Source organism: Pithys albifrons, chromosome 4 (assembly GCF_047495875.1).
Source record: "Pithys albifrons albifrons isolate INPA30051 chromosome 4, PitAlb_v1, whole genome shotgun sequence".
In the NCBI taxonomy this organism is placed as follows: Eukaryota; Metazoa; Chordata; class Aves; order Passeriformes; family Thamnophilidae; genus Pithys; species Pithys albifrons.
In genome coordinates, this window is record NC_092461.1 from 66,451,484 (window position 1) to 66,478,649 (window position 27,166).

The following is a 27,166-nucleotide window of genomic DNA, read 5'->3' on the forward strand; positions in this document are numbered from 1 at the left end:
ACAATGTCAAAAAGGCTTAAAATTTAGCATCCAAGCAATTTCTATTAATGCTTCTGTAGTTTTCAAGCTCTAAGTAGTATAGAATTTATGCAAATGCATTAAAGAATTCTAGCTTGGCAAGTACACCCAAGCAGGTTATTAAACTATATATACAGAAAGTGATAAATACAGAATTAAAAGAGTCCTTCCGCTTCTCTTCATAGCCTTGAAAATTGACAAAAAACTTGAGGACAGCTCTACAATATTAAACATTAGGTAACCGCAGGAGCTGGGAAACCTAACTACACAAACTGATTAAAATACTCAGATGACTTTGTAGTGTTTAATACAATTCAGTTCGTAGTCAAGGGCACAAGACAACATTTAACAAAAATAATCACATCAATTGACCTAGAAATCAAATGTAAATAGATATGAATACAATCTCCAAAATCTGTCTTTAAGTGAACATTAACCATTTATTCAAAGTTATACAAGAATTTGAAGGATAAAGTCTTCTGCAACAGGAAACCAACTTACAAGTTTCATGTCTCAGTTGAACTGAAGTGGAGGCGAGCAGGGTGAGGGGAGGGAAGGGTGAACAAACAAGTTAGTAGGCCTCATCCAGGCAGCTAGAAAGTAAAAACAGGCTCAACAGCAGCCTCCTCCAGCTTGTTGTCCTCCCTGATTGCCTGCAAGTGTTGCATTAGTAGCAGCATGTTGAGGGCCAATTTTTATGCCATTTGCCTGAAATGAAGTTAAATACAGTGTGAATATTTTAAAACACTAACATAATTGTAAAGCAGTCTTTTCTGCTTAGAATATCATATAGCAAGTCCTCCTAATGCATGCAATAAATATAGTGAAGATGGTAACTTTTTAGTGACATGTCCTTTACGATTAAATATAAAGGAAGATGTCTTCCTTCTCATTTAAATTTTATCTCCATGTTACACTCTGTAGCTTAAACTCCTACCAAAAAAAGCACAGAGCAAGAGTGGCATTTGAATACTACTTGGCGTAAGGCTTTAAAAACACACGGCATTTGCTAAGAATGTATAACCTCTCCCCTCTTGCCAAAAGCTCCACTAGTTTAATAGTTTAATATAAAACTTTTCCTCTCTAGACAGCATTTCTTTCTGTGTTGAATCAGCTGTAGAGGCTAAGGGCATACGAGTGTTCTGTGTCATCAATAATTTCTGTGATCCCAAAAGACGTGGCTACTTGCCAAGAACCCACACACAGCGTAGCTCTTTCATTCATCAAAATCACACTTATATCTTAACCCTCACTCCCTCAAGTGGATTTTACCTAAAAATACAGCACTTTGAGAGAAGTAATACAGTAGCTTCAGAAATTAAGCTCTTAAGGAAACTTTGCGTCACAGCAAATCTCAGATTTATAGTGCTTGGCAGTTGTTCTGCAGTAGTGGTAGCCTTCGGGTTTCTGGCACTCGCTCAGTATTGACAGCAGCTGATGTGGTTTCTTTTCGCTCTTTGACTCCTCTTTAATAAAAAGCATGCCCTATGGCTCATTGGTTTTGCCCCCTCTGGGCTGATAGCAACTTCTTGAGGAATCAAGGAGCCAGACTTGGCGTAAGGCCAAAAAAGTAGCACGGACTGTTGGCTCCTGACAGCATATTGCAATCAAAGCTCCGTAAGGCACAGTAAAGCAGTCAGCTACTATATGAGACTCAACAGATACAACCAAGCATGCTTTTTCAGAAACTCTGATTGCTCTCCAATTTATACTGCACTACCAACTGCACTTCCTTCAGGAAACATTTGAAAGAAAATTTTAAACTTTTCATCAGTGAACTGAATTTAACAAGTGTTTCACCGAAACAGCATTTACACACACATGTTTTCCAGTCAGAATGAGTGTCTTTGATGGATTACTATTTAAGTCCTACTTAGTTACAAGTTTCATGATCCAATACTTTGCATACTACTGAAGTTTCTAGTTTTTTCCCCTCTCTGAAGTCATGAGCAATATTTTCAATAGTCTAAGTTTTCTTGAAATATATTAATCAGAAAGAGGTGCAGCTATTTAATTGAGTCCTGCCAACTCCCTCACCACTCTTTGAGCAATTTTGTAAGTCTGTAACATTTACGAGAAACCTTGGACTGACAGTCCCGGACATCCCCACCCACAGAACAGAAACAGAACAGAGTGGTGGTGCAGATTTTCATGTGTGATTTCACTAAGCACCTCAGCAATGATACTGAGGGACATGCAAGTTAAAAAAACAACTTGGACATCAGAAAAGACTGACCACATCACATTTAAATTTTAAGTTTTAAATTTGATGTGGTGTGACTTTTTATGTGAAGATCAACAGGGAGCTTGTACGATCTTAACATTTCTGTACAATACTAATATGTCTATTTACCACCACTGAATTTGAATTTGCTATTTCTATGGCTAAGAACCTCCTTCCAAACTGCTCAAGATTTTCAACAGCACAATCACTTCAAAATTCAAGACAGACATTAGAGATATTTCTAGGCTTTTGCATGACAAAAGTGCTCTCTCCTCCACCTCTCCACCCTAACCCCAAACAAGCAAAGGGACAGGCCCCAACAATCCGTAATTTCAGTAATGTGCATAGGAAAAATGGCTAATCTTTTATTCCCTACAGCATCGAGCCACCTAAACCAGGAACATTTCAAAAGTCTTTTATGTAACTCTCAAAACAATCCCTCCCTTACCCTGGACAGCTCATGGAGTGCATCTGGCATATCAACATGGTCCCCCATTTACATAGTGGAAAATTATCTTTGAAAACAGATGACACCATATGGAGAAGTGGATGAAAGTGGATTTTCTTCTCTTTTGGGGATTTATATTATTTTGCAATGCTTCATGGATGGATAGGGTCACTTATTTTAATCCATTTTTATCACAATGGCATACAATTCTATATCCAAATGGAACAGACAAATTTTTTACTGTTCAGCATTCCAGGGAAGGTGAATTATAACCTTTACAAAGTATTCAAAGTACTAAAAGTTACCTCATTATTAATGTCAAAAACTCCTTCCTGGATTTTCTCGTAGATCTCCTTTGCGGTGTTAATAAATGCCTAAAACAGAGGAAAAAAAGACCAAAACCACAATGAATGCGATAACCTTTGGTGTAAGATGCGCTAATTGGAATTCAATCTCAAGTGCAGTTGTTTCAGTGAGACTCTCCTTCCTGACCTCTGCAGGGACAGGTATGACAACAGCATCCTATAACCTACCCTGAAGCAGCAATGGATCACATGCTGTTTACAAAAACACTGGCATTTTCATAACATCTGCATTCTACAATCTGTTGTCCAGTAATTACAGGGAAAAAGTGGTTTTTAAGATATATAAATTACTTCTAAATTATTTATTTCTGACCCTTATGGATAGATTGTGTGGCAGATGGTTTCCCTACCCTTAATATCTTTGTAATAGGCCACTCTAGATTAGAGTGCTTAGCAACATAAAACCACAGGGTACTTACAATGATGATGTAAGGATGCTGTCTGCTGGATGAAACCTTATGCTATCATTTAATATTCACCTAATTTCAAGAACTTATTCTCTTTAATTAATCTTGCACACAATGGGCAACGGACATCTTAATACCACCAAGGACAGGCCACAGGTTTTATAACGATTTCTAAAAATCTATTGTTTTAATTCAGAGAACATACTTTGACACTCAGGTCTGACGAAGTGACCGATATAAATGTTTTTGGTTAAAGTTTACAATCGATGATTCCATTCTTCATCTGTCATTTAGCTTTATAGGTCAAGTAACACCTAAAATAATGTATAATTTAGGAGGTGATTAACAGCACCTAGTAATTACAACATACAGGTTTTTTGCTTTAAAATACCAACACCATGCAATCATACAAGACATGCTACTTTCTGCAGAAACCTATTACAGCAAATACAGATCTAATTCAAATATAAAAAAGTAAACAGTGTTCATGGAGAGGAACAAATCATACTTTTCCTCATTTCTACACTGGAAGCATTTGACTGCTGAACTTGCCACCAGAGCTTTGTTTCCTAATTAACAGGACTGATATGTTTTCACCTTTAAAGGCCTTACAGCTCCCCAGAGTAATCAATCTACTGCAGCTCAATTACTGCACCAAGCACACACCACAGCCAGTGAAGGAGACTTGAACGACTGCAGCAGCAGTGGAAAGATATGAATATGCATAAAGTCTAAGTGGGTGATCGAATCATCACAGAGGGTCATGAGAATTTGCAGCAAAATAATGAGAAGAATTAATCATTGCAGATTCACAAGGCACTTAGGAAGCGAGTTCGTTTTTCAAACATGTGTTAAGAGTTGAGGAAAAAAACTGGCTTTTGGCCAACTACGAATTGACTCAAATTCCTCAGAAACCAAAGTCTTACACATAAGAAAAAAATTCAAACTTATCTTTGTTTCTGATAACACAGTAATTATTGTAATGGCCTCATATATGGGCCTACTGAAAGGTATAAGTCAAAAACTTTGGAAATTCACACAGCTGGAATCCGCAAGGATATTTGCTTGCTTCAGCTTCAGTGGGATGTTAAACAGAACTTGAAGTCTTAAAAATGCATTATGATAACTTCATGTAAACAAGCACTTAACAATTGGCACTTCTAATACTTCTAGAACATACTGGCTAAGTACGCCGAGGCTCTCAGAATTAGTGTCAGGAGAATTACATTAGGTCTATAAAAACCACTTTAGAGCAACAAAACTAGAATTTCAACAGACTACGAACTCCAAACTAGCACAACTGATTATAAATTATCTCCTGGATGCTACACTCAAGAACCACACTGTAGAAATGCACCTATCCTCAAAAAAAATAGCAAGATGCACAGGAAAACAGCACTGCACAAACACAGACATCCCTCCTGTTATTACAAGTGTACTGTACCAAGCAGAAGAGCACCGAGTTCAGTACAGTCTATTTTAATATTAAACATATCGGCTAAGAAACTGTTGACCTGAAAAATTCAATTATTACTTTAATCTCAGTTCTATCATTTCAGTTGTCTTGGAAAGACATATCTGACTGTCACACTCCTATCAGTGATTCTGGTGCACCACATACTAGTGTTAAAACAGCACGTACTGTTATCCCACATGGCAAAATGCCAGGCTGCACTGGGTCACAGAGACATAACTTCTATTCGAAAACAATGACTTGACAAGAATATAGCACAGAAGTCTACCTCATGTTCCCTTCTTGGTATGAATTCTGAAAACTTGCTACTAACCAGTCATGAAAAGAGACTTGAATCCCTTGAGATTTTCATTTGTTTCTTGCATCCATGTTTTAAGTTAGCTTACACTTCAAAGTGTAAGCAGTCTCAAAATAACCACCTAAGACCACCCCTGAAAGCAGCAGACTATTTGCTTTAAGAATATCATATCAGATTTTGACATTGCATGCTAATGCCACCATTAGCGTGGAGAAGAAGGTGAACTCGTTATAATTATCTTCTTCTAAAAATCTCTTTTAATACTGCATGTTCTAACTCTTATCTGGAACATGCAGTATACTATAAACTCTTAATTATTTATGAGCAGTTTATCCTATTTGCAGATTAACTGAGCCATAGATGCAGAAAGACAGAGCTGTTTCCCCTCATATCCAGTTTGGATTTATTAGGCTATGTGTAGGGGACTGCAAGAACACAGCTGTAGCACTTCACACGCCAGCTTGGATCCAGGTGCAGTTTAGCCACTTCCACATAACACAGGACCTCAACCAGTAAGCCCACACGGGCTGAGCTGGCCGCCTACCAAGCCTACTGCAATTGCACTGTATGTTCTAACAATGCTGCTGCTACTAAAACACCAGACACTCGAGCCCTTCCATTCCACAGCAGCACAGATCCAGGTTTATTTTCACCACCCAGGAGAGGCATACTCAGTGTGGATTTATACAAAGTCACCTGAAAGATGGCAAGACCCTAGTACACAGAACCTCTATTATTCCTAAAAAGAAGTGAGAGACTTCTGCAAAAACAGTATGTTACACTTCCAAATATAAAAAATTCTTGACTACATTTCAGGAAAATTCAAGAAAACAATGTAACTTCCAGAAAATGTCTACGTTTAACTCTTGGTTTTAATCTTTCTAAATCAACTTACCGATCCTTTTATGTATGAGACTACTGAATATATCTGTACCACAGCATTAAAAACAAGGTTGTATACAGGTTACTCAGTGATCTGTATTAATGTAATGTGTTTTTCAATTTTACGCTCTCCATAAGTAGATTCTCAAATAACAGTCACCCTGTCAAAGAAGACTGCATTACTGTACAAGTGGGAAAGTGAGTCTTGCAAGATGTGGTCTGCCTGTTGTCTCATGCCTGCACCTACTGCAAAGCTAACAAAGGAGGCTTTTGAGTCACAGTATACCAGTATAGTATCACTTTAGATTATTTGTGTAAGGAGTTTCCTAGACCATACTGCAATATGAGAATTAAGAAGTCTCACAATGCTCACCTCAAAAAAATCCCACACAAAAGCTCTACTACAGAAGAGTACAGATGCTGAATTCAAGGTAAATTAATCCTAAAAACACTGAAGGTAGAATTACATTGACTTCAACATTCATGTCATCACACAAGTAAACAAAAATAACAGAAGTTTACTACCCTTGAGAAAAAAACAGGAAGAATGGATTCTATAACTGGTAAGGATAAAGCAAGAAGTAAGGAAATAAATTCCTGATCCCTCTCTCTGAACAAAGGTGTATGCAGGAGTAATAATAAGCTAAGGGCACCAGAATCTGAGTTACAGAACAGCTACTTTTAGTTTTCACTCGCAGATGTCAATAATGTCACTTCTCTTTCTCCGAAAGCTAATGCTACAACGAGAATTTGAAGACTTCTAGATACAAGCTGAGCATAATAGGAAAAACTTGTAAATGAATCACTAATACTTTTGAAAACTCAGACTTCACATGTTCATCTTTGCATAAAATCAGATGTGAGCAGGTTCAGCACGGCCAGCGCATGGAACATGCTGCCCTCTGGTGGTAATGTTAAAATTAAATATAACGCTTGGCAATAAAAATTCGGCAATCATTATTTCTGGATTCTTTTTTACAATTACATGAGGAATGCTCAAAGATTAAATATCTCACAAATTCTAAAGCACAGCCCTCAGCTCTGTGGTCAGCCAACACCAGGAATTTCCTCCTCCTCTCCAACTTCCTATCTTACCTTTTAGGAATACAACATGATATAGTTCGATTACTCTAGTATTTAAGAATGCATTTGGAAACAGTAACAGACATGGAATACAAACGGATTTACCCCTAACAGCATTCACCATCCCACTCTGCAAGAGGTGTTGGATGGCTATTTCATACAGTGAGATCCAAAGCTCTGAGCAGCTGTTTTATGCACACACAGTAAGGCTAACACTTCTTATGGTTAAATGAACTTTCAGAAGGAAGCCTAACACACTAAAAGGACTACAGAGGGGTTCATTATCAAGCAGTAGCAAGATACTATGTAACAAACACCAACACATTTGCGTCTTTATATTTTAAGTATAGGTGCAAAGACAAAACAGAATTTGACATCAATTTCTTTATATGTCTTCCCAAGGCACAATTTCCCAATAAATTTGTTGGGAATATGCACATTATTAGACCTCAAATTATCTTGAAAAGATCTGTAGCTGCTGTTGAACAGTTACAAAGGACAGAGTACCTGAGGAAAAAAAACCAGAAAAAACAAAACACTCAGAACTAAGAATCCATTTCTCCAGAAATCTACAGGTCAGGCAGGCAGTATCATGTATATCATGCTCTTCTATAAAGCCTGAAACTCTCAATTAACTGATACCTTTTATTCTCATCAAATCCTGAGGTGCCCAAAAGCCCCAAGAACCATGGCAGAGCTAGTGTTCCTTACTGCATAGCTGGGGCACAGTCCAAGGATTTGCCACAAGGAGCTAAAAGCAGTGAATCTTCACTGCAGCCAGGTGTCCTGCCCCCTTCGCCCTCCCACAGCGGAACTGACATGAGCTTTAACCCATTTTCTCGTGGGAGAAACAGGCTGAAGTTTCTCACAGCTGAAATGTCACAGAACTTGGATTTCCAGGAACCTGAAGGAATACTGGTTTTGATAGAAGTTAAGATAAACCTAACTGTTGGGTTTTGGTTTGTTTTAAATACTCATGACCTAGAAATCCTACTCTTTCGCAAGTTCTAGTCAGATTACATCTTGTGTATCACTAACTATGAAAAGCATTAACATCCTTGGACTTTCAAGTTTTATTAACTAAATCCCAACTTAATATATTACCAGGTCAAACAACTGTTTTTTTCCCAGTAATTAGTTATGTTCAGGAGGGGTGTGAAAGGGAAATAAAACACACTTCTAAAAATCAGTTCCAATTTAGATGCTGCTAAGAATCTCATCTTTTCATGAGATTTTCACTTTTATAACAAAAGGCCATCCTCCTTTCCTCATCTGTGACCAAGCAGTGCCACTGTTGAGGCTACAGGGGCTTTGAATATTCATTATCTATTTAATCGAAAGTATGAAAGAAGCTGCCTAAAGAGAAAACTAAGTTACAGCTGAATCAGAACCATTGAATGTCTATCCAGCTCCATGTAGCTGAAGTGCTCCATTGCTCAGTCAAAACCATTAGTTTATTCAGATTTAATCCTAAATAATGAATCCATTATTGCATTCTGTTTATGTGCAGGCAACTTGGAATAACACAAACAATGCTCTTAAGTTTGGCACAGGGATGTATAATCCCTTCCATATGGAGAATAACTTACTAAAACCAACTCTCACACCAGGAGTCAGTGATATGCTGGTACAACTCAAGTGAGATCAGCTTCCAAACAGTGATGGTGTCTAGTACTGCTTTGTCCAGTATTCAGAAAACTCTCTGGCTTAAGGTTGGTCACATCACTGATCATTATTAAATGCAGCAGTCTGGAATGAAAGAATAAGGCACAAAGTGCAAATAAAAGTATACTGTTTCCCAAACACAGCTCGGTATCCCTACTTCTTGAGAATCAGTGCACAGGCATGGATTCAAACCAGAGACAAAAAGATATGCACTGTGTGCTGTAGGAGACTGTGGTCACCCTGAGTTCTTGCAGGTGAATCTACTCTGCCTCTACAAGTGTTAAGTCACTGCCCAAGCAGAAAGCACCCAGCAAGATCTGAACTGCAGGCTGCAGATAAGTCTGCAAACAGTACGTCAGAACACACATCACCCATGCACAATTCAACAGAGCACATACAATAACCAAGACTCTGCTGGGAGAAAGCCCACAGCCATGCTCAGACTGTACATTACTGAAACTCCAACACAGCTTAGAAGTCACTGAGAAGAAAAAATCCAAAGTTATGTTTTGATAGCTGGCTACCTTGACAGTTCTAGACAGAGGCTAAAAGGAAATAAACCCCTGTTTAAATAAATAATGATACTGTTGAAGAGACTTGGAATAACTGTCCTTGCACTGCAGTCAAATTGTAACCCTGGGTCTAATCTCCCCCCAATAATCCTTCTATCATCTCAATGATGCAGGAACTCTTTTTATCTAATCCCATTCCACATCAATATGATGATTACACTCTCTGGCCACAGAGAATTCTTGGAAGCCTCCAAAGTAACTACGAAGGAAGAGCTTCTCTACTATTTCTACTCCCTACCATCAATTACCTATTGTGCAAACAGGGTTGAAACTTCCCCAAGAGCCTTGCACGAGATAAAAAGCCAACAGGGTATTTTGCACTGCTAAACATTTCTATGCAAGATGTAGGTTATGAGACATAATCCTGAAGAACACAATGAACATTTTTAAACTGTCATAAGATCCAAGCATCAAACAGGTCAATGTACTGCTACAAGCTACAGATTTACTAAGGTATTCCACAGTGGTAGAAATCAGGATTAAAAAAAGGAAACAGCTTAAAAAACATTAATGACAAAAGCTGATCTGTTCATATAAAGAAGATGCTAAAGATTTTGCTTCTGCAACTATTCTAAATCATGCCACCTATTTTAGCTGAGAACACTATTCAAGAAAGGCATTTGACTGTCACTGAAAAGGATTATATCCTAAAGCTTCTCCAACAGAATTAGAAAGTTAATACACACACATCACTCAGTCATATCATCAGGAGGAGAGTACTCTATTGGAACTTGTTTGGAGAAGAACTTTATGCTCATTTGCCTCCTGATAATCAGAGATGCATTAGGTACTGGACAATTCATTCACTAAGGTATTTTTTGACACAAAGAGAGGTGATAATCAGGTTAGATTATCAGAGAGGTTAGAATCAGGTAAGAACAAACCAGAATGAATTCTGTGAAAGCTGTTTGTAACCTACTCTAATTTTTCAAAAACCTCAAGTACTTCAAAATGAAAAGGCTTTACCTCTTAAAGAATACCTCATCGGTCGCACAACATTCTGCATTTAGGACAATTTTGGAGAATAAGAGAAGATTAGGTAGCGTAAGAAGCTGAACTATGTCATGCTATTATAAAAAAGGTCACCATGGATGTATGAACTGAGTAAGGGCTTGAAAGACATGAAGCAATCTTTCTGCTTTACATAGCACTAACATCTCAGCTGGAGCTCTCTGTCCACCACTGGACTGTGTCTGGCTAGAATGCAGACAGTTTTCTTTACAGCAGTTGGCATGGTGCTGTGTTTTGGATTTGTGACTAGAACAGTGTTGATAACTCACCCATGCTTTAGCTACTGCTGAGTGTCAAGGTTTTCTTTCTTACTCTGCTCTCCTCCTGCTAGTGGTCAGGGCAGGCAAAATCACAGGGGACACAATACAGCCATGACAGCTGACCAAAATTAGCCTAAGGGATATTTCATATTACATGACATCATGCTCAAGAATAAAAACCAAAGGACAGTCAAAAGTCACTCTTGCTCACAGTTGTTGAGTGCCTGCCTGCCTTTCTGTCACTTTTGCCCCACCTCTTTTCATTTTTTAAACTCTTCATTTCAGCCCTTGAGTTTTTCTTGCTTTGGCTCTTGGTTCTTTCCCCCATCCTGCTGGACAGAGGGACAGAGAGCAACTCAGTGGGCATTCAGTTGCTGGCTGAGGTCAGCCCACCACAACCACCCCTCAAGAAAGCCATGCAGTAAATCAAGGTGAGATATGCAAGAACTTGTATGTGTCCAGAAATATGAACTATAAGCCAAACTTGAAAATACTTAAGTTCTTTAAAGAAGCAAAAACTGGGAAACTTATTCAAATACATAGCAGATTACAGCAACCAAGACAATGACCTCTTCAGCAGCTCTGCAGAGGGCAGAACAAAGAAGCTGAGTGTGAATTGAGGCAAAGAAGATTCCTACCAGGTAGTGGAAAGGAAAGATGATGACAACACAAATACCAAAGCACTGCAATAGACTGCTCTGAAGAGCTTATGAAATATTAGAAGCCATTAAAACAGGTTAGAGTGACACCTGCCAAGAATACCAGTATGTTGCCTTGCTTGACTCTAGCAAATCTACTGTCAGATTTCAGAGCAGACAGAATTTAACCCTTTCTCTGACCAAATACTTATAAAAATCCCATAACTATGTTAATTAATAAGTCTCAACAATATAATTAGTGCTGTGCAATCAGGTACAATGTCTTTCTCATAATATAAATTAAAGAGTAGTTAATTCAAGTTAAGGAACCAAAAATCTAGAGAAATAGTATCTGTAGAAATGAAGTGCAATTCAAAGCAACTGTTTTAGTAAAACATTAATGTTCAGCAAAGTTACCTCCTCTACATTGGAGGCAGTTTTGGCAGACGTCTCCATAAAGATAAGTCCATGCTCTCGTGCAAATGCTTCACCCTCCTCTTTCTTGACTTCTCGTCTAGATTCTAAATCACTAAGATGGAAGGAAACAAAAAGTTAGTCACATGGTCTAATATGTCCATGTAAATATTATTCTTCACAAACATGTTTGTAAGCCCTGTAAAACAAGAGCTCCCATCAAAACTTAGGCACATAGGGAGATCTATTCAAGCCCTTAAATAAAGTAGAATTATTGCAAGCCTTGCACTTACAGTATATGGAGTAGCCACAGGCATCACACTTGCTTGAGCTATCAATCCTACCTAACATAGATCTAGATCTTATCAAAGACTTCATGAAATGGCTTACAACAGTATATTTATCTAGGTATTCCTTGAATACTAACTTTAGACATTGCCATTTTAGGTACATATTACTAATTTCTAATATAATGTTATCTACCAATCCAATACTGTAAAGCTGAGCTGATAAGGGAGCTTTACAAATTATTTCTTAATATTAAAAATAATTTTTAAAATAAAGTTATTTTTTCTATTCAGTAGCAAAACTTCATAGAGAGAATTTCTGTTCTGATAAAAAGATTTAAAAGCAAAAATAAGTCCTTTTGAACTACATTAGCTGTTCTCTCCCAGTAGGGTAGCATTTACATTTTGAAACTCCAGGCCTGGCACTCAAACAGCAAAACGAAACTGAAGTGGCCGTTACAAATTTTTTGCTTCCAACTAAGCAATTTAGTTGAAAGTTAAATATTACACAAAAGAGCAGAAAAAAACCCCACTTGGACTGGACAACTAAGGACAAAACTGCTTATGTGAGTCATATAGACACATGTATTTTACTCTTTTTAAAGCTTCTTTAGGAACAAGGAATACAGTTTGTCCTTCTTTCTAAGTATATTACATCTTGAGCAGTAACAATGGTACACTTATGCATAAATAATAAGTATAAATATTACAATAAATTTCATCTAAGTTGTGAACATAAAAATATCTCCCTAGATACATATTTTTAAAGTAAACAGCATGCAAAGAGAAATGCTTAATTTGCAGTCAGAATACAAATAAAAAGTATCATATCAGGCTTCAGTGTTTGCCAGTCTTGTAATTATACATATATTAAAATTAAGTAATACTCACTGTGGCATCTAGTTTGCAGCAAAGCAGGTTTTTGCTATTTTTAACAACTAAATGCTAGCTCAGATGAGTTAGAGTCAATACAATTCAGCACATCATTTAGACATTAAAAAATAATTTGAAGGTAAGGATACAAGAAATGTCTTCTCAAAACAATTTTGAAGTTGATGTTCATTATATTTAAGCACTCCCAGTATGAGGTATCTGACATTGTCTTTTTGAACCTGAGCAATGTCTTTATTTGCTACTACCATGCTACACTCAAAAATATCTTTTTTAAAACTGAAGAATCACTTCAGTGTTATCTTCATGACAGAACATGAACAACTTTTTAATTGAAATAGTGCAGCTGTATCAAAAATTGCAGTGACAGCCCAATCAAAACTCACTACTCATACCTAGATATATTCTTAAAGAGCTTTAACTGCTTCTACTAACCACAGTTGTCTTCCTCTCTCCATTCGAATAATTCGAAGCATTTGGTCTTACTAGATCAATATAGCTATGCTTTGTTCTGAAAAGAAGATTAAGTACAGTATTTGTCATGTTTTAACACTAGTATGTGTCATGTTTTCAACAAACAGCCATTATATTTCAAATTAAATTCTCAACACTGTTAAAATCCAGCAATAAGTCAGTACTACAAACTTATGTCAAGAGCACTTTTGGGAGTCATAAGAACAGTATGTACTGCTTCAAAAACATTATGTTAGTATACATGTTCTTCCTTCGATCCAACTCTCAGGATAATGCAAGGAAACTGAAGCAGTTTTCTTCCTGTCCTCCTTGAAAAAAGTCTCCTTTAAAAAGCTTCTTAAAGAACTTTATTCCATGTGGCACCTTCATCTGTAACTTAATTTACAGTACAAATTTTAAGAATCTTCATTGTTTGAATAAAGACTAGTTGTAACTGGGAATTACTGAGATAGCTGCAAGTAGCATATTATCATATACAATCGTGGTATAGTTGCATCAGCAGAATGCAAGACACGAAAATTTAGTTTAACAGCTAGGAATAATCAGGAATAGTAACAGACACAGATGTCAATGAAGTATGCAAACTTATGTAACACTTATCTCAAGTAAACAGGGCATTTTTTCTCTGAGTGCTGTATTTTTATTCACATAGGTATAAAAACAGTTGGTCAGGGACATCACGAGCTTACCAAAGGCTCATTTGATACAATAGATCATATTTTTCTATTATTTTGTGAAGACTATGCTTGTCACATTCCTCAGTTAAAAACAGTCATCACTCATTTTCCAGATAACATATAAAAAAGTTGACAAATATGACAAATAATGCTTAACATGTTTCAGGAGGAGGTGGCAGCAGGGAGTTGGCAGAGTGGGAAAATAAAAAGGACGAGGGGCAAGAAGAAGAAAGTAGAGAGTTAAACATGCCTGAGTAGCAAAACCAGACTCACTCTATCACAAGGCTGTTCCTCAGTAACATCTAAGAAATTATCTCAGAAATGATTCATTAACTTCTAAGGGGCAAGCATACAGACCATTTTTTCCAACTGGCATCTTTACCTTCAAGAATTGTTGAGCCATGGAGACAAGTTCAAGTCAGTTACATAAAGGTGCATAACTAATGGATTTTTAAACTCTGAGGCGATACTTTTCTGGTATTTTGAAAAAATCCTGCATCCAGCAAAAAACATCTAGACATGATGCTACAATTCACTGGATCAACAACTAGAAAAATTAAAGATTAACTTATCACTGATGTGTTTTTATAAAGACCTTCCCTACAGATCAAAGCCTCACCACGAATAGGGAACCATTTTAGAATTTTGGATAGTGTAGCTGATGAGAAGACCAAGTAAAAAATTGTTTATAAATCAGGTTACACTTCCGAAACTTTTATCTCTATTTTCATCATCCAATGAATTCACCAGGAAATGGCCCCCAACCCCAGACAAAATGTACAGAATATGGAACAGGCTTCTAATTCAGAAGCATCTCATATAATCGTTGAGGTACACACTTTTTACATTTGGGAGAAGTTTTTGAAGTTCTCTTTTTTTTAAATGACTTTTTCTGTACTGTGATTCTTAACCAAAAACTAAAGCACTTTACAACACCTCAAATTAGGAATCATACTTGCTTTATTAGGGAGAGGTCTAGGTGTTTCTAATTGGTGATTCCAGATGTAACAAAACATAATGAGAAAATAATTCATACAATCCATGACTTCAGGTATTCACAGTCAATCCCTTGGAAATAAAATTATTTCTTAAAAAAGATACTCAGAACATAAAGTAGTTGATCCATGTGCTGCACATTCTGTTAGTCTAATTAAAATAGGAAAGGTTTTAAATCCACCACAGAACTATGCCCAGTGACTGAAAGAAATTTAAAGTTAACATTTTGCCTACAAAGAAGAAAAAAAAATGCTGAAATACAGAGAAGTTGTACGTGTTCCCCTCTTACAAAATAACAGCTGATAAAATTTTACCTTTTGTTTCCAATAAGCATTATAACCATGTTGGAATTGGAATGCTGACGAGCATCCTCTAACCAAGTTGTCAAGTGGTTGAAAGTGTCCCTCCTAAGTATGGAAGAGATGGAAAATTAAAAGCAGTACTTCAAGAAATCTTTTCCCTCTCTTAGTCAGCTTCTCTACTTGAGTAAACCAATACATTTATTAGTACACGTGCTGCAGGGATAAAAGCTACTAACCTCTTTGTGAGAGAGAACAGTTGAATGAAAATTTCATAAACAAGTGGAGTTAATGAACTCTGCCTAAAAATTAATTGAGAACATGTTTGCTACAAAGAGTAAAGAGGATTCTTATAGCTGTAAGAATCTGTAATTTGATACAAACATAAAACCTGCTGAACAGAATTTTACAAATCCTCAACAGCGCCAATCAATTCAAACAGTACAAATAATCACATAGTCTTACAGCAATACTTTTTCTACTGAAGGCAGAAAATGGTTGCTAATTTTCCAAGTGTATAAACTGAATAAAAAATTCAGCAGTAAAGTCTTTTAAAGTCAGGTACACCAATATGCCATGTTACAGTTTTTACAGAATGTGTACAGTAAATATTAAATCTCATACTTGAGGAGTGATTTTCAGATATCAATCATAAGAGTAAATCCATTTATTTACGAATCAAAGATTCATTTACTAGAAATCCAATGGAAAGAATATGTTACTTCCTGATACGTAGAAGTGAACAGGGAACAAAAATGTCTAGGAAATCTCTAGTAAAAGTAATTGCTCAATGGAGCAACAAAAGCCAAGATCCACAAACGAAGACACACAACTTAAGAGGATTTTGGAGCCTGAATATTTTCATAAGCCAGCCAGAGTACCCAGTTTTACAGACAACAAGCTCTATACAGAGAGTTGACTCAATACAGCAAGGAAACCTTTGGAACTTCTGAACAGCTACTAGAAAAAGTATCACAATAAGACCTGTATTTTCCAAACCTCATATACACAGCAATGTAGAAGTTTGCTGGTCTTTTTTGTAACCAAACTTCTATGTTCTATTATTTCACTCCTTTGCAGGAATGAAATTGTTTACAACAGTAAAATAATCTGCTATAATTAAAAAAAATTAAAGCTCATGATAAAAACTATTAGAAAGGAATTAATGAAATATTTTCAGGTTTTTCTCAACAAAGACAATCCAGAGGTCAATGGTCAAATAGTTCATAAAAATATTTTGTTTCATTCTTCCTGAGACTTTATGTATACTTTTTCTCAACTACTATACAGAGAAAATTGGAAGTAGATGTTACATGGGCTGTTTCTTGATTTTCTTGATTTTGAGCACTGGAGGAAAGTTGACACTATGTTAGATTACAAAAATCTATACAAAAAGCAAAACTAAATGAGACATTTTAGCACTGCCATACATCACAGCACAATTCTACTAAGATTGTAATCCAGTGGGCATTCTTACCTTGTAATGTCATACACTAGTAAAGCCCCTGCTGCCCCTCTGTAGTATGATCTTGTAATGGAACGGAAGGACTCCTGTCCTGCCTGTAGAAGACAAAGTTTTGTTATTTTGTATTTCATATTTATTTTTTTGTCCTGAAAAACACAAATATAGAATTACAGGATCATAGAATTTTACTTTTGAGAAGACGGGGACAAGGAGCAATATGGAAGGGAAATCACAATGGGGACAACTGGGAACAAAGTCTCCAACAGTAGCAAGAGAAGGCACATTAGGAGAAGACACCAACTATATCACAGTGCTGTTTAAAAAAAAATCAGAACAAGAACTCTAAACCTTTTTTGGCAATCCCTGACAACCCAATTTACTGAATGGCTTCACAATACATGAATCATTATTAGAGCACAGAATGGACTCCTAGCAACTAAGCTCTGAAGACAAATTTGAAAAGAAGCAAATAACCCAGAGCTTCACATTTGAATTCAATAACCTGCTCCCTGGGGCAGCTGTTGACACTAGAATAAATAAAGTCCATTGTAAATAAATGATGAATGACATCTTTACGCCCACCATCTGCTGGTGTAAAGGTTGTTGGAAGGCCAAGGATGCAGATTTTATCTGTTATATCATAAACTGCAGCCAGCTTTCAACAGTCTTCAAATGGAATTCTTTCATAACCATTTTATTAAGAAAAAACAGAAAATGGTCATGAATTCAATTTTACACAATTCTGCCCCAGAGTTAATCCATTTTCTCTGTACTTGATAAATAATGCCTGTCAAAGCAGCTACAGGATGCAAGAGTCATCTTCACATGCACTGTGAAAAACTTCAGAGATTCTACAGTTCTCACAGAAGAGTATCCTGTAAAACTCTCAGCACTCAAAAGAACAAAGTCCTGAAAAATAAATGTTCAGAGTTGCAGATCTTGAGCTCCATGTGCTCTTGTTTTTCAGAAGAGCTATTGAGCACCTGACACTTGTTAGAAGAAATATTTACTTCTAATATTAATAACAGATGCCTAAGCATAATTCAGTGATAACACAGAACATGTTTAAGAAATACTAAAATTAATACTGACAAACCTTCTATGTACAGTAAGTTAGTTACCTGCAAAACTAGAGGAAACTGCCCTGGTTTAAAACAATGAAAAGCAAGAATGAAATATTTATCAAATGCCCTTCAGCCCTGTGTACAAAAATTAGTGTACAGAGAACACTTTCTTCTCTCAGTTACCGTACTTAATATTAGGCATTCTTGAATTCAAGGAGAACTTGATCTAGATACTGTCATTGAACAAGAACAGTGACACAATAAGTTTTGACATGTTCAGTTTTCAGAAAGCATCCTTATTTTTCAGAATAATCAGTTGCTTCAGTTCAAGAAAACACTTGATGTTAGACCCAACAATTTTTTAGTGCTATATTTGGTTTCCTACATTTTAATTCCACTAAGTGCTACTTTTTCTTGGCATGGTCACTGGCTCAAGTGGATGGCAGATACATTAAACACTTTTCTCCTACCCAGACAACTTATTGTTGCCAGTATATTCCATGTATTGCCTAAATTCATACATGATCTGGACTTTGCCTATCACATTAAGACTGTCTGTTTCACCTTCATAAGTTCCACTCTGACAGGTGAAATTGTTCATCTCCCTGAGTAAATTAATCATGGTCAAGCAAGACTGTCAGATGTTTCTAGCAGAACTTACAAGAATGTAGAGTGTGCAGAGTTCTTTTTTAAAAAATCACTTATTTACAGAAGTTCAGTATATAAATCCTGAAAATACTGTAACATTTTTAATTGTATCTTACTTGCCCATGTTGAAATTTAAGTATCATTGCTTTCTGAAGGATAGAAAATTGTATCTCTTTTGGTGAAAGGATGACATTGTCCATATAGCAATAATGAATTTGTGCTTACCTATACCAATGGACAGCACAAACTCAACTCCCTTTCATTGTAAGCAAAAAAACCCTGAGTTTTGTAAAGAAGCTTCATGATATGAATGTTTATTGTATATAGAATACAAAAATATGTATTAGGAAACATCTTATACATGTACATACATATATATATACACACATACATACATTATATATATGAAATTTACTGTCTATTTTAGCAGCATCATTCTGAATGAAATCTGTGTCCCAGTTCAGCAGGAGGGACCAGTTGACACTGTGTGGGGGTGATCAAGGCTGTGTATTCTACCCCCTCTATTCATTTCCCAAGGACAATGGATCATTAGCAGCAGCTGCCCAGGGAGTCATTATCACCTTCACACCCAGCCTGAGGGGGTGTGGCTGCTAAGGGGCCATCAACAGTTCAACACCCCCTGGCTCCCAGAGTTAATCACCCATTGTGTGAGTCCCCACCCAGGGGGAGGGACTGGGTGCATCCTGAAGGTACATAAGTGGTGGGTAAGAAGACCTCGGGAACTTCTCCTCGGATCCAGAGGAGCAGCAGGACCTCGACAGGAGGAGACCACCACTCTTGCCCAGACTACAGCCATCACCTGCACCAACAGTTTTTTCACTTTTGCTTTGGACTTGGGGGAACCACTCGGGTCTCAGCATAAGGGCAAACAAACCCCTTTGAGTTTGTGCCCCAGGACACTGGGTTATACTGCTGGGTTTTGTAAGTTGAAAGCAATTTCCCTTTTGTGTCAGTGTATTTATTGTAATATTATTATTAAATTTTAGCTCTGACTTATAATCTCTCTTGTGGTGAGTTCATTTCCCCTGCTGGTTCGCCTTTAAACCAGTACAATCTGGAAGGTCAATATATCAGGGTTAAGCACATAGAACATGGCTCACAGCTTTTTTTTTTTTTACTATTATTATTACTTTAAGCATTTTTTTCATCTGACAACTCGCTCTCTGTCCCCTCCCTTTTTTAGCAAGGGGTACAAGCTATTTCAAAGTTGACAAAACCAAAAGAAGGTGTAGTATTAGCCAAAATCGTCCAAAAAAAATACAAGAGTGTTATAACTGTACTTTACCAGTCTTGCAAATAAGACCTACCCAAGTTTAGCTACTTGTTACAAGGAGCAATAGATAGAAGCAGCAGTTTAGAAGCTCAGTATAAACTAAAATCAGCTTTGATACAAGAGAAAAGCCCTTTATCTTAAATATAATTTTGTTATTACTTTCTGTTTCATGTTCCCACAAAATCCAGCACTTGCTTGTTTTCTCTCTCTTCCATATTAAAAGGCTTTTTTTCACAGAATGATTGAGGTGGGAAAAAGACCTCTGGAGGTCACCTGTTGCACCCCCCCTGGCTCAACTAGGGCCTTTCAAAGCAGGTTGCCCAGACTGATGTCCAGATCACAGGAGAGGTCGGGGGCTGTGGTGTGGGGAACAGCAGGAGCAACAGCCACTAAAATGCTAAGAGGGTATTTCCTGAGGCCGTATTACATCTGATACGGGTGACAAGTCTTTGCTCCATGACAATCCCTGCTTACACCCACTGTCAGAATTTCACTGCAGTGGAAGTGGGAAGATGGACGATCTTTTTGGTAACAGGCAGACCATGACAGCTGTTTCACATGTAGACACTCCAGCTCAGACACAGCTGCCTCCAGGAACCAGTAACAGCACCCCGGGCAGGCCTGAGCAGGCATCCTCTCTCCAAAGAGAACGAGGTACCAGGTCTGGGGCGAACAGTTCACTAATCATGAAAAAATGTGGGCCTCTGATAAAAAAAGAGATGTTTCAAGAGCTAGGGAACATTATTCTTTTGGCTGTTTTCCGTAGTGTAAGCTTTTACATCATAATGGTCAACAAAACCTTTTTGATAGGAAAGCCTTACACAGTCATAGTTCTACAAGTCTCAAGTCTTCCAAAGAGTACAAAAATCTTCATCCCTGCTTCAAACTGCATGGACATAATATCCCATGTGCTTCTCAAAACATACATCAGTAAAGAGACCAAAACATAATTTCACATTAGTGATGTAGGCAGAGCATGAACATTATCAGTCACTTCAGGTCACTAATGTACATGGAGATTTAGTACCTGCACTGAAGTTTTCAGGAACATTTAAGCCATGCAACTGTGTTACCACAGACACAGTACCTGAGGTACTTTTAAGAAAAGACTAGGTGTAGCTATTCCCACAGGAAATCTCATGGTCATTTCCAAGTGTGTGGTGTAGTCACACAGGAAAAATGAACAATCAAGTCTTTGTTTTCAAAAAGGGTTAATTTCAAGTTCTTTAACTACGTATTTTTGAATCTATAAACTAAGGAAAAATAATGAAAAGAGCCATGATGCAGGACAAGAAAGTAGTTAATAAAACAGGATTCACAACAGCGCATCTCCCTACAAAACAGTCCATTAATTTTTCTGAATTCTCTATTCTCAGTGTTGAAGAATTTGGAAAGTTTCTTCAGGGACAAAGTTATCTGAGTACATCCCCGCAGGCCTTGACCATCCAAGCTGACCAATAGTATTTATTAGAAGGAAACTTTATAGTATACATCTACATGAAATATGAGAAACTACAACACAACACAGCCAGTAGCTCTTTAAAACAGGCCTACGTGTGTGATGTGTTCAGAACCAGTGACAGAACACTTCATTCACATTGGGAATTATTACTCATTTAACTTGTTTACACTTCTTGTATAGAAAACTAAAAAGACATCTAAGAAATAACCAACTCACAGGAGTGTCACACCACCTACGACAGCTGTCAGTTGGGAACTACTCCACAAAGTTGATCCCTGGAACAAAATGTTCCAGAAAGAGAGAGTAGCAATACATACCTTTATATATAGTTTTGAAAGTTATAAATAAATCAATAGCCTAAGTCACATGGCAACTTGTTTATATGAATGCATTAGTCTTTCTTGCAATCCTGTCTCTAATCCAGAATAAGAATTTTAAGGTGATTTACTAGCATGTAGTACAAATAAGCACAGAAGTAGTGAAAAAACAAAAAACAACCCCTGCTGGTTCCAACAAAGACATTCCAAAACAAGAACAGAACTAAAGATGCTTATGAAGAAGAATCCATAACAGTTTAAGAAAGTGGTAGAATTTATGCTTAGAATTCAACCAAGTTACATGTTGCTTCAGAATAACCCTGTCAGCACGCAATAAGAACTGAAATTTCAAGAGGACTGAAGATCCCCAAGGGTGAAACTGTAGGTATGTCTAAGTAGAGATAATTTGTACTTCTGCCTTTTCTTCTGTTGGTGTTGAATTAAGTGTCATTTAGACATCCAAAGCAATTCCCAACACATGACAGAAATAAAGCTTTAGCCTTACACTATCACAAGCACACTCAGGTTTATTTCAAGTTGTATTTGAAACCTTCAGGTTTTAAGTAGCTACCCTCACTAAAATGGGCATTCTACTATGAAAAAAAGTGAGTTACACTCCTTTTTGCTCCACTGTAGTAGGAAGCCACAGATAAACTGGCAAGAAATCTAAAACCGGTTAGAAAACCACATACCATTATCACAGTAATGCAATAATCAAATACATTTAAGCATGACAGACAAAGGTTTGCAAACACTAAGCTAAAAGGTGTATCAAGTTGCCTTAGGTTCCTGAAGTGCCAGCATGAGTGCGAACAATAACTTAGCTACTGGCACTAAACTTCAGATGACAGTCCTATTACACAAATGGCAATAGGAATAACTATTAAATGGACAAATCTCCCTCCTCACCCTCCAATCCATGAATCCAGAAATAAGTTAATCCTCCCACATAGCAGCAAATGCAGTCTGTGAATCAATAATCAAACTCGTTTCAGGAAGCAAAGTAGTTCCTCTGTAAGTCCCTGATGTTACCCTGTAGCAGTGTAACAGAGGGTCATGAGATGCTGCCCTATTCACAGGGGTGTCATGGTTAAAAAGTCATATTAGTAAAAATGTAGTAAAAGAATACATCAACTGCCCACAACAAGAATATGCTCTGACTACCAAAGCAAGTAGAAAATATCATGAAGCTGACATTTAGTAAAGAACTCTTGGAGGTGAACCCCACATCCTAGGAATTGCCAGAATCACTAAGATGAAACGGATATTCATTTAATGAATTAAGGCAACTTTATTTGGTTCTACTAGATTCAAAGCCATTGCAAATACACGAAAAATAACCTAATTTCCAAGAAGAATTAGTATAGTCAGAATATCTGAAAGTGAAATATGCCTTCAAAAATTGTGTCTCTCATCTTCCGCAAATGTGCTTTTCTGCATGAGCTCTCTACTAGAAAACACTGTCAATTCAATTAGAAATCATGCTTGTATGGAAAGCAAGCAGTTACTTGAAATTAGCTAATAAAAACAAGTTCTTTCAGATACTTCATCTATCTGAGCAAGACTAAGGTGGTACATAAACATAATAATGAATAAACGTTTTTTAATCACAGACTTCCATGAAATAAAGCCAAAATAGATATTTTAAAAATACAGTATTTAAATACACAGGGAAAATTCTTACTGATACCAATTTAGAGAGCATTAGTATTACTAAGTATCATCTTTGATCTCTTCTGCTTCAGTGTCTGAGAGAACTTAAATACCCTCTTTTAAGTACTGCTTACTCTTGCTCATCAACAATGACTTGTTAGTAACAGTCAATACAATATAGAACATCCCCCTCAACAACAAAACAAAGGCCACTCACTCAGTCTGGTAACAAGCCCAGTGTGTCTCTACAACAATGATGTTTTCCTGAGAAGTAATTTCAGTATTTCTCATTGTTATGCCACAGGACAAGCAGCCTCATCTACACACCTTGTTTACACTGAGAAAGCTTAACAGCTTCCAGAACAGTCATTTTCAACTTTACTTGCTGCTGTGGACCACTTTTAGTTCCCTAAAAGTTACTTGTGCAGCTGACACTAGCTCAAACACCGTACTTCCACAAAAAAACAGCTTAAGTCATAATAATAATAAAGTAATTACCAACTAACCAGTTTGGACAAAAGTATTCCTCAGTCTACCCAACTACTGAAAGCCATTACTAAGATCAAAGACACAGGAAAAGAAACAATCTAGAGACTAAAGATTGACAAATGAACAATTTGGTCAAATACCTCCACTCCTCTTTACTGACCTAAAGGCATCAAAAAGGTAAAGTGAAATGCAAGGACTCACAGGCCTAAACGCCTGGGTGTGTCAGAGCACACACCACAGCAGAGCCCAGCAGTGGGGAGATTCAGAGCAGCCTACAACTGGGAGAGAACAACAGGACACGCTGCTTGCTTGTGCAGACATGAACAGCAGCAGAGCTGAGACTGCAACACAACACGCAAGGACCACGCTCAATATCTTTCATAGAATGTGGGTTTTCAGCTGTGACTTTTTTGTGGGGTGGGTGTTTTTCAGTCAGACTGGCTTTACTAGACTACCAGCTCACAGGACCAAATACTGGACTACTTTCCAATAGGTATATATGCATTGCTCAAGCATATCTTCCAGTCTGGCCTCACCCAAAAGGAATTCAGTTTGTATACTCCCACATGAACAACAGACTGCAGTAAGCAGAACTAACTTCTGTAACACACTTCTAATTCAAACTAAGATGCTAATGAAAAAGTAAAATATTCCTGAGCTATGACAGAAGGAGGACACAAAACAGTGTTAGCTTCAGCTGCCCCTGTATGGTATAGCACACTCCTGCAGTGAGGGGATGCTGCAGCTTCCGTGTGTTGCCATTACTAAGACACACCTTTCCTTTGAGCTGCAGTGATCTGCTGAAGACAACACAAAATCAGCACTGTTGCACAGAAGGATCAGGCCAGAAAAACCTGAATTTAAGTGTTTGATTCTCTTTAGAAAGCAAGTTTATTGTTAAACGATCAAAATAAATTTTATCGAGTTCTTCACTTTGTTTGTCTCCACTCAGGTTGCATCCTGTTCACTGATGGATTAAAAGTAGGTGTGTAAGGCTAGCACTAAATCAGAGAGATGCTGGTGTGTGACGCAGGAAGCACCAAGAGAAACAAAAATTCCTCATGTATTTCCTTTGCAATAGGCGCAAAATGAACTTTTTCTTACCAAAGAGGAATTGTTACATCTTAGCAAATATGGAGATAGCACCAGAAACAGCCAGCGGTTTTGTCTAACAGAAAATCAGGAAACACTCAACACAGATACATGACACAGGCACACTAACCTTGGCCATTATGGACACCTTTTGTGCCTTAACACTCATAAGTAAAATATCTCTTGAGAATTAAGTCATTATATTTGTTATTTTTGCTATTCCTTCAACACCTATGCACCCAAGATCAAAACTGAAACAGTGGAATTCAAATATGTTTAAAAGCTAAGATTAGATTAGAAGAGAAATATCCTGTGTTTTATAAATCAGATTATAATCCTTACATTACAATAGTTAAATAACCTTTAAATTAAAATAATTTCATTATTAACTATGGCCAATACACTAAGTGATTAATTGCTTACAACATAAGCAGTATGAAAGTGTATTCAGTGTATGAAAGTTTTCAATTAATATTTTTAATTTATGTACAATATATTTAAGAAGCTATCCAGACAAAAATCCCTGCTCAAAAGGAGCTTATAAATTATAGTCAAAAGCAGCTGGGTTGACATTTTGGCTATTGGGCAATTTGCGTGCTTTCAAGGCAACAGACTGCAAAGAGCCACTGAGTCAGAGGCACCAAGACAAGCACAATCTAATCAAACATGGTTGAAGTTTATTTGTATCCAAGGAGATTAACAAAATCAGTTCATAACACAATGAAAGACAGTGGCTGCACTGGTAGTAAAATTAGTACTTTTGGGTACAGACAATCTGTCTCAGTTGTAGAAAACAAGGACCAGTGTAGATATGTTCTCATGTAGGCACACTGTGCACTAGAGGTTTGATTATGAAGCTACTGTTTATGCAGAGATTTGCTTGTTTATCGAACTTACAAATGTTCAGCCACCTTGGCAGTCAGCAATCCATACTTAAAAATAGTAAAAATGTCCAGGGCATAAAAAGCCTGAAGTAAGCTGACCAGTCATTCTCTATCTTTTCACAGAGAACTTCCAATGAGGCACAAGTGTTGGATGCCACTTTGAGTCATGAATTGGTAAAGTAAGTAAGGTCTTACCTACGAAGTTAACTAAAATATTACATTTATTTACATTCTAATATATGCATGCACATATGTAGGCATGAATGTATGACCCTTCACTCTTGCTGTATCAAAAAGAACACATATGAGGCTATGGTTCATGTACCTGTTTATAAAAGTGTATCAAAACACTTTTGGAAAAGGAAACAGGCAACTCTGCCGTAAGGAACAGACAAGTACATTTGAAAGATACAGGTCTCAGCATGGGTATCTCAAAGCTGCTTCATCACAAGCACAGACAGTGAGGCTGAATACCCCTACAGTCAAGTGACAAGCAGAAAATAGCAAATATATGTTCTTAACCTGAACCCCCTCGAAAGTCGAAGTCTGCTTTTTGGAAGGCTTTTTGAAATGTTAAGCTTTTACCGGTCCCTTCCTAAACTATTTACTCTCTTCGTGATTATAGTGAACTTGTATTCTTAAGTCTTGTAGAAAAGTGAGCCGTATGTTTTCTTCTACCTTGGAAATCCAAACATTTTCTCTAGAGAACTCTTGATTAAAGCTAGCAGACATCATAAGTTCAAAACAGGATGATGCATTTAGCTAATCTTGCATAAATGCACAAAGATTATTTAGAGAAATACAAGTACTTAATAATACAGATGACTATCACAAAAAAGTGAGGCAGCATGAATTCCAGTCTTACAAATCTGAGAGTGCTGAGGAAGTTACAGTGTAAATACCAAAAAATGGCACTAAGAACACATCACACCAAAACCGAAAATTTTAGCAGATTTTTAACTTCATAGAAACCACAGAAAGGTGCAAGACGAAGTGCACAGTATATGAGTGCCAGTAACAGAGAACTTAGTCAGAATAAAGGAACTGCTAGTGAGACCATACATTTTAGGATTTATTACTTACCGTATCCCATATCTGAAGCTTTATCTGTTTTCCATCAATAGTTATCATCCGAGCCCCAAATTCTACACCTGAATAGATTTTACAAAAGATTACATTATTAGCATATATCAGAAAGAGCAATGTCAAGTACAAAAAAAGCAGGAACATAAGTTTAAGTTCACTCAAAATTGTAGGAAATAATCTCTGTCACAATCTGGTTTTAGTTATTTTTCCAGCTGCCTGAAAGAGACAAAGTTTTCAAGACTAAAAGTAACTGTTACTGTCCAAGTACTTGAAAAAGGTATTAATTAGAACTCGCATCAGGGAGGTATTTCCTACAAAGTTTTCCAAAA

At 37.1% G+C, this 27,166-nt stretch overlaps 1 protein-coding gene across 1 annotated transcript in view; it reads right to left on the bottom strand.

Moving 5' to 3' along the window:
- Window positions 1-438: 438 nt before the first annotated feature.
- The window catches only part of RAB2A (RAB2A, member RAS oncogene family), a 41,000-nt gene continuing 14,272 nt past the window's right edge, over window positions 439-27,166 (bottom strand). The window contains exons 3-8 of the mRNA XM_071554474.1: window positions 26,835-26,902; window positions 16,861-16,943; window positions 15,399-15,491; window positions 11,763-11,874; window positions 2,996-3,064; window positions 439-726 (exon numbers count right to left, since the gene is read on the bottom strand). Of these exons, the coding sequence (XP_071410575.1) occupies window positions 631-726; window positions 2,996-3,064; window positions 11,763-11,874; window positions 15,399-15,491; window positions 16,861-16,943; window positions 26,835-26,902 (521 nt within the window). The 3' untranslated portion in view covers window positions 439-630. The remainder of the gene's footprint in view (window positions 727-2,995; window positions 3,065-11,762; window positions 11,875-15,398; window positions 15,492-16,860; window positions 16,944-26,834; window positions 26,903-27,166) is intronic.